General features: G+C 51.5%; 1 protein-coding gene across 1 annotated transcript in view; it reads right to left on the reverse strand.

Moving 5' to 3' along the window:
- Positions 1 to 12,500, reverse strand: part of LOC140400193 (fermitin family homolog 3-like) — a 197,912-nt gene that overhangs the window by 153,025 nt on the left and 32,387 nt on the right. Inside the window, exons 4-5 of the mRNA XM_072489661.1 lie at positions 9,850 to 9,987; positions 6,558 to 6,723 (exon numbers count right to left, since the gene is read on the reverse strand). Of these exons, the coding sequence (XP_072345762.1) occupies positions 6,558 to 6,723; positions 9,850 to 9,987 (304 nt within the window). The remainder of the gene's footprint in view (positions 1 to 6,557; positions 6,724 to 9,849; positions 9,988 to 12,500) is intronic.

Genomic DNA, 12,500 nt, shown 5'->3' on the forward strand with positions numbered 1-12,500 from the left:
GATTCCCAGTCGAATTCTATAGAAAATATGTGGACTTGCTCGCCCCGGTACTGACGAGGACCTTTAATGAGGCAAAGGAAAGGGGACAACTGCCCCCGACTATGTCTGAAGCAACGATATCGCTTCTCTTAAAGAAGGAAAAGGACCCGCTACAATGCGGGTCCTATAGACCTATTTCCCTCCTAAATGTAGATGCCAAGGTCCTGGCCAAGGTAATGGCAATGAGAATAGAGGAATGTGTCCCGGGGGTGGTCCACGAGGACCAAACTGGGTTTGTGAAGGGGAGACAGCTGAACACGAATATACGGAGGTTGTTAGGGGTAATGATGATGGCCCCACCAGAGGGAGAAACGGAGATAGTAGTGGTGATGGATGCCGAGAAAGCATTTGATAGAGTGGAGTGGGATTATTTGTGGGAGGTGTTGAGGAGATTTGGTTTTGGAGAGGGGTATGTTAGATGGGTGCAGCTGTTGTATAGGGCCCCAGTGGCGAGCGTGGTCACGAATGGACGGGGATCTGCATATTTTCGGCTCCATAGAGGGACAAGGCAGGGATGCCCTCTGTCCCCATTATTGTTTGCACTGGCGATTGAGCCCCTGGCGATAGCGCTGAGAGGTTCCAAGGGATGGAGGGGAATACTTAGGGGAGGAGAAGAGCACCGGGTATCTTTATATGCGGACGATTTGCTACTATACGTGGCGGACCCGGCGGAGGGGATGCCAGAAATAATGCGGATACTTGGGGAGTTTGGGGATTTTTCAGGGTATAAATTGAACATGGGGAAAAGTGAGTTGTTTGTGGTGCATCCAGGGGAGCAGAGTAGAGAAATAGAGGACCTACCGTTGAGGAAGGTAACAAGGGACTTTCGTTACATGGGGATCCAGATAGCTAAGAATTGGGGCACATTGCATCGGTTAAATTTAACGCGGTTGGTGGAACAGATGGAGGAGGATTTCAAGAGATGGGATATGGTATCCCTGTCAATGGCAGGGAGGGTGCAGGCGGTTAAGATGGTGGTCCTCCCGAGATTCCTCTTTGTGTTTCAGTGCCTCCCGGTGGTGATTACGAAGGCTTTTTTTAAAAGGATTGAAAAGAGCATCATGGGTTTTGTGTGGGCCGGGAAGACCCCGAGAGTGAGGAAGGGATTCTTACAGCGTAGCAGGGATAGGGGGGGCTGGCACTACCGAGCCTAAGTGAGTATTATTGGGCCGCTAATATTTCAATGGTGAGTAAGTGGATGGGAGAGGAGGAGGGAGCGGCATGGAAGAGATTAGAGAGGGCGTCCTGTAGGGGGACTAGCCTACAGGCTATGGTGACAGCCCCATTGCCGTTCTCACCGAGGAACTACACCACAAGCCCGGTGGTGGTGGCTACACTGAAGATTTGGGGACAGTGGAGACGGCATAGGGGAAAGACTGGAGCCTTGGGGGGGTCCCCGATAAGAAACAACCATAGGTTTGCCCCGGGGGGAATGGATGGGGGATATGGAATGTGGCAAAGAGCAGGAATAACGCAACTGAAAGATCTGTTTGTGGATGGGAAGTTCGCGAGTCTGGGAGCGCTGACCGAGAAATATGGGTTGCCCCAAGGGAATGCATTCAGGTATATGCAACTGAGGGCTTTTGCGAGGCAACAGGTGAGGGAATTCCCGCAGCTCCCGACACAAGAGGTGCAGGACAGAGTAATCTCAAAGACATGGGTGGGGGATGGTAAGGTGTCAGATATATATAGGGAAATGAGGGACGAAGGGGAGACTATGGTAGATGAACTAAAAGGGAAATGGGAAGAAGAGCTGGGGGAGGAGATCGAGGAGGGGCTGTGGACAGATGCCCTAAACAGGGTAAACTCGTCGTCCTCGTGCGCCAGGCTGAGCCTGATTCAGTTTAAGGTATTACACAGGGCACATATGACTGGAGCACGGCTCAGTAAATTTTTTGGGGTGGAGGATAGGTGTGCGAGGTGCTCGAGAAGCCCAGCGAATCATACCCATATGTTTTGGTCATGCCCGGCACTACAGGGGTTTTGGATGGGGGTGACAAAGGTGCTTTCAAAAGTAGTAGGAGTCCGGGTCGAACCAAGCTGGGGGTTGGCTATATTTGGGGTTGCACAAGAGCCGGGAGTGCAGGAGGGGTGAGAGGCCGATGTTTTGGCCTTTGCGTCCCTAGTAGCCCGGCGCAGGATATTGCTAATGTGGAAAGAAGCCAAGCCCCCGGGGGTGGAGACCTGGATAAATGGCAAGGCGGGGTTTATAAAGCTAGAGCGGATTAAGTTCGTCCTAAGGGGGTCGGCTCAAGGGTTCACCAGGCGGTGGCAACCGTTCGTCGAATATCTCGCAGAAAGATAGACGGAATGGGAAAAAGAAGGCAGCAGCAGCAGCCCAGGATCGGGGGGGGGGGGGGGGGGCGGGGGGGGGGGGTTGGGGGGGAGGAGGAACCAGAAGGACTCTCAGGGTTGTTAATATATACTGTATAGTATGTATAGGTCGTTGCTACAGATAATTATATATTGGACTGTTAAATTATATTTTTGGAGAGTGTTACTTGTGACAAGGCAGTTGCCAATTAGGGCTAGTTTTCATTTTTGTTATTTATTATTTATTCATTTATTTTTTTTTGTTTATAAAATAGGTCATTGTTATTTGTGTTGTTATAATATTGTGTAAAGGATGCACAATGTACTGTGTTGGTTGACCAAAAATTTTCAATAAAATATTTAATTTAAAAAAAAGTACTTTAACTCTCTGTTGCATCACACCTGTAAGGTAGGCCCGTGTGCTCCCCATAACCACAATCTATTCAAAGTTGTGGGTCAGGTGAACTCCATGATACACTTTGGGGTTCTCTAAACCCTGGCCCATCGTAGTTCCCCTTATTGAGGTTCAGGACCCTGGTCTCAGAATCAACTACCTCACTATCCACCTTGATGAACAATTCTACCATATTATGGTCACTCATCCCCAAAGGTTCTCTCACAACTGGATTGCCAACTAATCCTTTCTCATTGCACAACGCCCTGTCCGAGATGGCCTGTTCGTAGAACATAGAAAAATACAGCACAGAACAGGCCCTTCGGCCCAAGATGTTGTGCCGAACCTTTGTCCTAGATTAATCATAGATTATCATTGAATTTACAGTGCAGAAGGAGGCCATTCGGCCCATTAAGTCTGCACCGGCTCTTGGAAAAAGCACCCTACCCATAGTCAACACCTCCACCCAACACTAACGGCAATTTTAGACACTAAGGGCAATTTATCATGGCCACTCCACCTAACCTGCACATCTTTGGACTGTGGGAGGAAACCGGAGCACCCAGAGGAAACCCACGCAGACACGGGGAGGATGTGCAGACTCCACACAGACAGTGACCCAAGCCGGAATCGAACCTGGGACCCTGGAGCTGTGAAGCAATTGTGCTATCCACAATGCTACCGTGCTGCCCTTAAGAACAAATAAATCTACACTATATCATTTTACCGTAATCCATGTACCTATCCAATAGCTGCTTGAAGTCCCTAATGTTTCCGACTCAACTACTTCCACAGGCAGTGCATTCCATGCCCCCACTACTCTCTGGGTAAAGAGCCTACCTCTGACATCCCCCCTATATCTTCCACCATTCACCTTAAATTTATGTCCCTTGTAATGGTTTGTTCCACCTGGGGAAAACGTCTCTGACTGTCTACTCTATCTATTCCCCTGATCATCTTATAAACCTCTATCAAGTCGCCCCTCATCCTTCTCCGTTCTAATGAGAAAAGGCCGAGCACCCTCAACCTTTCCTCGTAAGACCTACTCTCCATTCCAGGCAACATCCTGGTAAATCTTCTTTGCACCTTTTCCAGAGCTTCCACATCCTTCCTAAAATGAGGCGACCAGAACTGTACACAGTACTCCAAATGTGGCCTTACCAAGGTTTTGTACAGCTGCATCATCACCTCACGGCCCTTAAATTCAATCCCTCTGTTAATGAACGCGAGCACACCATAGGCCTTCTTCACAGCTCTATCCACTTGAGTGGCAACTTTCAAAGATGTATGAACATAGACCCCAAGATCTCTCTGCTCCTCCACATTGCCAAGAACTCTACCGTTAACCCTGTATTCCGCATTCATATTTGTCCTTCCAAAATGGACAACCTCACACTTTTCAGGGTTAAACTCCATCTGCCACTTCTCAGCCCAGCTCTGCATCCTATCTATGTCTCTTTGCAGCCGAAAACAGCCCTCCTTACTATCCACAACTCCAATCTTTGTATCATCTGCAAATTTACTGACCCACCCTTCAACTCCGTCATCCAAGTCATTAATGAAAATCACAAACAGCAGAGGACCCAGAACTGATCCCTGCGGTACGCCACTGGTAACTGGGATCCAGGCTGAATATTTGCCATCTACCACCACTCTCTGACTTCTATCGGTTAGCCAGTTCGTTATCCAACTGGCCAAATTTCCCACTATCCCATGCCTCCTTACTTTCTGCATAAGCTTACCATGGGGAACCTTATCAAATACCTTACTAAAATCCATGTACACTACATCCACTGCTTTACCTTCATCCACGTGCTTGGTCACCTCCTCAAAGAATTCAATAAGACTTGTAAGGCAAGACCTACCCCTCACAAATCCGTGCTGACTATCCCTAATCAAGCAGTGTCTTTCCAGATGCTCAGAAATCCTATCCTTCAGTACCCTTTCCATTACTTTGCCTACCACCGAAGTAAGACTAACTGGCCTGTAATTCCCAGGGTTATCCCTAGTCCCTTTTTTGAACAGGGGCACGACATTCGCCACTCTCCAATCCCCTGGTACCACCCCTGTTGACAGTGAGGACGAAAAGATCATTGCCAACGGCTCTGCAATTTCATCTCTTGCTTCCCATAGAATCCTTGGATATTTCCCGTCAGGCCCGGGGGACTTGTCTATCCTCAAGTTTTTCAAAATGCCCAACACATCTTCCTTCCTAACAAGTATTCCCTCGAGCTTACCAGTCTGTTTCACACTGTCCGCTCCAACAATATGGCCCCTCTCATTTGTAAATGCAGAAGAAAAGTACTCGTTCAAGACCTCTCCTATCTCTTCAGACTCAATACACAATCTCCCGCTACTGTCCTTGATCGGACCTACCCTCGCTCTAGTCATTCTCATATTCCTCACATATGTGTAAAAGGCCTTGGGGTTTTCCTTGATCCTACCCGCCAAAGATTGTTCATGCCCTCTCTTCGTTCTCCTAATCCCTTTCTTCAGTTCCCTCCTGGCTATCTTGTATCCCTCCAGCGCCCTGTCTGAACCTTGTTTCCTCAGCCTTACATAAGTCTCCTTTTTCCTCTTAACAAGACATTCAACCTCTCTTGTCAACCATGGTTCCCTCACTCGACCATCTCTTCCCTGCCTGACAGGGACATACATATCAAGGACACGTAGCACCTGTTCCTTGAACAAGTTCCACATTTCACTTGTGTCCTTCCCTGACAGCCTATGTTCCCAACTTATGCACTTCAATTCTTGTCTGACAACATCGTATTTACCCTTCCCCCAATTGTAAACCTTGCCCTGTTGCACGTACCTATCCCTCTCCATTACTAAAGGGAAAGTCACAGAATTGTGGTCACTATCTTCAAAATGCTCCCCCACTAACAAATCTATCACTTGCCCCGGTTCATTACCAAGAACTAAATCCAATATTGCCTCCCCTCTGGTCGGACAATCTACATACTGCGTTAGAAAAGCTTCCTGGACACACTGCACAAACACCACCCCATCCAAACTATTTGATCCAAAGTGTTTCCACTCAATGTTTGGGAAGTTAAAGTCGCCCATGACTACTACCCTGTGACTTCTGCACCTTTCCAAAATCTGTTTCCCAATCTATTCCTTTGGGAATAGAGGGATACGGAAGATTTTAGTTTAGACGGGCAGCATGGTCGGCGCAGGCTTGGAGGGCCGAAGGGCCTGTTCCTGTGCTGTACTTTTCTTTGTTCTTTGTTTGTTCCTCGATGCATTGGTCCAGAAAACCAACACTCCAGAAATTCCCCCTCTATTGTACTGTGACTAATTTGACTCATCCAATCTATATGCAGATTAAAGTCACCCATAATCACAGACGTTCCTATAGCACATGTATCTCTGATTTCCTGACCAATGCTCGGCCCAACATTACCACTGCAGTTTGGTGGTCTGTATACGACCCTGACAAATGTTTTTTGCCCCTTGATGTTAATTAACTTCACCCAGACAGATTCCATATCGTCTGCACTAATATCGTTCCTCAATATTGTATCGATATCATCTTTAATCAACTATGCACCTTTTTGGCTGTCCTTCCTAAAAACTGAATAGCCCTCAATGTTTAGTTCCCACCCTTGGTCACCTTGCTACCATGTCTCCGTAATCCCAACGATATCTTATCCCTTTGCATCTATCTGCGCAACTAATTCATCCGTTTTATTTCGAATGCTTCGCGCGTTCAGGTACTAGACCGAAAGGCTAGTCCCTTTTAAAGTTCTGATACAGCTTCTCGAGACGGAATGCGAGAGGCTCCTTAACTCGCCGCATCTCTCACCTGCTGTGGATTTGTGCCTTGTCGATCAGCGAGCTTGGGCGGTACATCTTGGCGATGAGTTCTGGGGCCACACTGGGCTGACTGATGGCCAGGATTTGGTAGGCCGCTTCTCCCTCGGGCGTGTCCCTCATGTAATGGGCTCCGTTGGGGTGAAAATATCCCTGGCCTAGACAGAGAGGAGGGGGCGGAAATGAAGAGGAATTTGGCTTGAGTTCCACACGTCACCAAACAGGGCTCTTCCCAACAGACGTCAAGACGGTTCACTCGTCAAAACCTTTCACTCGCTGACACTGAGGGAGGTCAGGGTGCGGGGCTGAGGAGGAAGGAGGCAGCCCGTTTCAGAGGTGAGGGAAGGGCGGAGGGCAGTGTGAGGGTGAGGGAGTGCAGAGCGAGGGAGAGGGAGGGCAGTGCGAGGGAGAGGGAGGGCAGTGTGAGGGAGAGGGAGGGCAGTGTGAGGGAGAGGGAGGGCAGTGCGAGGGAGGGCAGTGCGAGGGAGGGCAGTGCGAGGGAGGGCAGTGCGAGGGAGGGCAGTGTGAGGGAGGGCAGTGCGAGGGAGGGCAGTGTGAGGGAGGGCAGTGCGAGGGAGGGCAGTGCGAGGGAGGGCAGTGCGAGGGAGGGCAGTGTGAGGGAGGGCAGTGCGAGGGAGGGCAGTGCGAGGGAGGGCAGTGTGAGGGAGGGCAGTGCGAGGGAGGGCAGTGCGAGGGAGGGCAGTGTGAGGGAGGGCAGTGCGAGGGAGGGCAGTGCGAGGGAGGGCAGTGTGAGGGAGGGCAGTGCGAGGGAGGGCAGTGTGAGGGAGGGCAGTGCGAGGGAGGGAGGGCAGTCTCTCACATGCACAGCTGGAGTAAAACATCCTCACTTTTAAATTCCTTCCCCCTCGTAATAAACACCAACACTCCACTGACCTTCCTGATCGCTGGTGTTCCTGCAGCCTAACCTTCCCTGGTCCATCCACCAGGACGGCCAGATCCCTCTGCACCTCACCATTCCGCAAACTCCCTCCGTTTGCTGCTCTTCTATTTGTCCTCTCAAGTGGACAAGCTCACGTTTCCCCCACGTTTACCTCCACCCAGCCACATTTTTGTTCGCTCACTCAACCCATCTGCGATCCTTTGCAGGCGCCTTACGTCCTCTTCGCAACTTACCGTCCTACCTGTCTTTGTGTGAAGGTAAATTCAGCGACCACACCGTCAGGCCGTTGCCCCAGTCACGGGTACGATTCGCAAATAGCGGCGGCCTCGGCACTGGTCCCTGCGGCACTCCACTGGGCACAGACGGGTCAGGCCGAAAATGACCCATTTATGCCGACTCTGCGTTTCCTGACGGCTATCTAATCCTCCCGCCGAGCCAGTATGTTGCGCCCTACACCACGAGCTCTTAATTTGTGCAGAATATCCCTCCAGTCGCACAGACTTGTCACAATCGAACAGTCCTCTGGTGAGATGCTCAGACCTACGAACAGTCCGAGATCGGCGACTGGGCCGCAGCGACTGTGTTACTCGGGAGCGGGCCCAGAGGGCACGGGGCAGGCTGAGAGCGGGTGCCATACCCGCCAGAGGCAGCAGGTGGCAATGCTGAGGCGGGCCTGCTGGCCCGAGCCCGACGCCGCCACCTGCAGGGCAGCAGAGACACTGCCCCCAGTTGAACAGCGGATCAGAATTCTGGTCAAGTGCCCCCAAAATTAAGTGGGCGGAACACTCTCCTCTGTAAGCCCAACGCTACCCCTCGTGCCCCCCCCCCCCCCAACACAGCTTCTTTTCCACTGAGTTTGGTTTTCCCAGCGACACATTCCCGTTCGTTCGCCTCTGTGCCGCTATTAACACCGGATTTAATCCTTAACACTGACACCGCCTTTTGCTGTCCTGAGCATCTTTGTCAAATCTCTCCCAGCCCCCGCCTATCCCTGACCCCCTCTCTTCAGTTCTGACGAAGTGCCATTAGGACCCTACGGCCTTGGGCTGCAGAAGGACTTGGACAGGCTCGGAGAGTGGGCAAAGAAGTGGCAGATGCAATACAATGTGGAAAAGTGTGAGGTTCCGCACTTTGGAAGGAGGAATGGAGGCAGAGACTATTTTCTAAATGGGGAAAGGCTTCGGAAATCAGAAGCACAAAGGGACTTGGGAGTCCTTGTTCACGATTCTCTGAAGGTTAACGTGCAGGTTCAGTCGGCAGTTAGGAAGGCAAATGCAATGTTAGTCACGTCGCGAGGGCTGGAATACAAGAGCAGGGATGTACTTCTGAGGCTGCATAAGGCTCTGGTCAGGCCCCATTTGGAGTATTGTGAGCAGTTTTGGGCCCCGTATCTAAGGAAAGATGTGCTGGGGCCTTGGAAAGGGTCCAGGGGAGGTTCACAAGAATGATCCCCAGAATGAAGAGCTTGTCGTGTGAGGAACGGTTGAGGACTCTGGGTCTGTACTCGTTGGGAGTTTAGAAGGATGAGGGGGGATCTTATTGAAACTTACAGGATACTGCGAGGCCTGGATAGAGTGGACGTGGAGAGGATGTCTCCACTTGTCGGAAAAACTAGAAGCAGAGGGCACAATCTCAGACTAAAGGGACGATCCTTTAAAACAGAGATGAGGAGGAATTTCTTCAGCCAGAGGGTGGTGAATCTCATAGAATTTACAGTGCAGAAGGACGCCATTCGGCCCATCGAGTCTGCACCGGCTCTTAGAAAGAGCACCCTACCCAAGGTCAACACCTCCACCCTATCCCCATAACCCAGTAACCCCACCCAACACTAAGGGCAATTTTGGACACTAAGGGCAATTTATCATGGCCAATCCACCTAACCTGCACATATTTGGACTGTGGGAGGAAACCGGAGCACCCGGAGGAAACCCATGCACACACGGGGAGGATGTGCAGACTCCGCACAGACAGTGACCCAAGCCGGAATCGAACCTGGGACCCTGGAGCTGTGAAGCAATTGTGCTATCCACAAGGCTACCGTGCTGCCCCTGTGAAACTCTTTGCCGCAGAAGGCTGTGGGAGGCCAAATCACTGAGTGTCTTTAAGACAGAGATAGATAGGTTCTTGATTAATAAGAGGGTCAGGGGTTATGGGGAGAAGGCAGGAGAATGGGGATGAGAAAAATATCAGCCATGATTGAATGGCGGAGCAGACTCGATGGGCCGAGTGGCCTAATTCTGCCCCTATGTCTGATGGAATCATTAACCCTCCTTCCTTTCTCCACAGCTGCGGCCAAATCCATTGGCCGTTTCAGGCACGATCGGATTTTCTGCTTTGAAGTGCGTCTGTGAAGGTTTAAGGGTGGACAGTTTAAGGTTATTACTCTGTATCCCCCGGGGCGTCGCAAAGCTTTCCATGTCCACCACTTCCTCTGGTTCGAGATCCTTCTCTTTCCTCCTTTTCTTCTGGTTGGGGTCCTCGACCGGTCTCAGGAGCGACAGTTCCTCGGGATGGCGGAGATCTGATAAACAATTCAACAAAGGCGAGTCAACAATGGTTGCGGGACAGAAATCGGCCTCAGGACGCAGGCTGCTCCCTCCGTACTCCGCACCAGTCGCGCTCTCCCCCGCGGTGACCCGTGTCACGGCGAACTACGCCAATATTGCAATCAGCGTCAACTGGGATTGTCCCATCGTGGCTGGAGTTCGGGTGGCTTTCTCGGAGGGTCAGTGCTGAGGGAGTGCCGCACTGTCAGAGGGTCAGTACTGAGGGAGTGCCGCACTGTCAGAGGGTCAGTACTGAGGGAGTGCCGCACTGTCAGAGGGTCAGTACTGAGGGAGTGCCGCACTGTCAGAGGGTCAGTGCTGAGGGAGTGCCGCACTGTCAGAGGGTCAGTACTGAGGGAGTGCCGCACTGTCAGAGGGTCAGTACTGAGGGAGTGCCGCACTGTCAGAGGGTCAGTGCTGAGGGAGTGCCGCACTGTCAGAGGGTCAGTGCTGAGGGAGTGCCGCACTGTCAGAGGGTCAGTACTGAGGGAGTGCCGCACTGTCAGAGGGTCAGTGCTGAGGGAGTGCCGCACTGTCAGAGGGTCAGTACTGAGGGAGTGCTGCACTGTCAGAGGGTCAGTACTGAGGGAGTGCCGCACTGTCAGAGGGTCAGTACTGAGGGAGTGCCGCACTGTCAGAGGGTCAGTACTGAGGGAGTGCCGCACTGTCAGAGGTTCAGTACTGAGGGAGTGCTGCACTGTCAGAGGGTCAGTACTGAGGGAGCGCCTCACTTTCAGAGGGTCAGTACTGAGGGAGTGCCGCACTGTCAGAGGGTCAGTACTGAGGGAGTGCCGCACTGTCAGAGGGTCAGTACTGAGGGAGCGCCGCACTGTCAGAGGGTCAGTACTGAGGGAGTGCTGCAGTGTCAGAGGGTCAGTACTGAGGCAGTGCTGCACTGTCAGAGGGTCAGTACTGAGGGAGTGCTGCACTGTCAGAGGGTTAGTACTGAGGGAGTGCCGCACTGTCAGAGGGTCAGTACTGAGGGAGTGCTGCACTGTCAGAGGGTCAGTACTGAGGGAGCGCTGCACTTTCAGAGGGTCAGTACTGAGGGGCAGAGAGAGCGCGTGGCAGAGAGAGAGCGAGACAGAGAGAGAGCGAGACAGAGAGAGCGAGACAGAGAGAGAGCATGAGATGGAGAGAGCACGAGATGGAGTGCGCGAGACAGAGAGAGAGCGAGACAGAGAGAGAGCGAGACAGAGAGAGCGAGACAGAGAGAGCGAGACAGAGAGAGCGAGACAGAGAGAGAGCATGAGATGGAGAGAGCACGAGATGGAGTGCGCGAGACAGAGAGCGCGAGACAGAGAGAGCGCGAGACAGAGAGAGCGAGACAGAGAGAGCGAGACAGAGAGCGCGAGACAGAGAGAGCGAGACAGTGAGAGCGAGACAGAGAGAGAGAGACAGAGAGAGACAGAGAGATGACTGGTTACTGTACCCTTAACACCATGTTGGTGATGCCAATTTAAGACAGGGTTTGGAACCCTGGGGAACTCCGCCTCCTGCTCCGCCCACCAGGGAGCCGTATATAAGGTGACGCCCTGTAGGCGGCACTCAGTAAGCACACGTCTCGGTCACTGACTAGTTCTCTGCTTATTAAATTGTAGTACCCTCAATAACAACACGAGAGTGTAGAATGGTAAATGAACATAGAACATTACAGCGCAGTACAGGCCCTTCGGCCCTCGATGTTGCGCCGACCTGTGAAACCACTCTAAAGCCCATCTACACGATTCCCTTATCGTCCATATGTCTATCCAATGACCATTTGAATGCCCTTAGCGTTGGCGAGTCCACTACTGTTGCAGGCAGGGCATTCCACGCCCTTACTACTCTCTGAGTAAAGAACCTACCTCTGACATCTGTCTTACATCTATCTCCCCTCAATTTAAAGCTATGTCCCCTCCTGCTAGACATCACCATCCGAGGAAAAAGGCTCTCACTGTCCACCCTATCCAATCCTCTGATCATCTTGTATGCCTCAATTAAGTCACCTCTTAACCTTCTTCTCTCTAACGAAAACAGCCTCAAGTCCCTCAGCCTTTCCTCATAAGATCTTCCCTCCATACCAGGTAACATTCTGGTAAATCTCCTCTGCACCCTTTCTAATGCTTCCACATCCTTCCTATAATGCGGCGACCAGAATTGCACGCAATACTCCAAATGCGGCCGCACCAGAGTTTTGTACAGCTGCAACATGACCTCATGGCTCCGAAACTCAATCCCTCTACCAATAAAAGCTAACACAGCGTACGCCTTCTTAACATCCCTCTCAACCGGAGTGGCAACTTTCAGGGATCTATGTACATGGACACCGAGATCTCTCTGCTCATCCACACTGCCAAGAACCTTACCATTAGCCCAGTACTCTGTCTTCCTGTTACTCCTTCCAAAATGAATCACCTCACACTTTTCTGCATTAAACTCCATTTGCCACCTCTCAGCCCAGCGCTGCAGCTTATCTATGTCCCTCTGTAACTTGTAACATCCTTCC

Source organism: Scyliorhinus torazame, chromosome 24 (genome assembly GCF_047496885.1).
Source record: "Scyliorhinus torazame isolate Kashiwa2021f chromosome 24, sScyTor2.1, whole genome shotgun sequence".
Taxonomy (NCBI): Eukaryota; Metazoa; Chordata; class Chondrichthyes; order Carcharhiniformes; family Scyliorhinidae; genus Scyliorhinus; species Scyliorhinus torazame.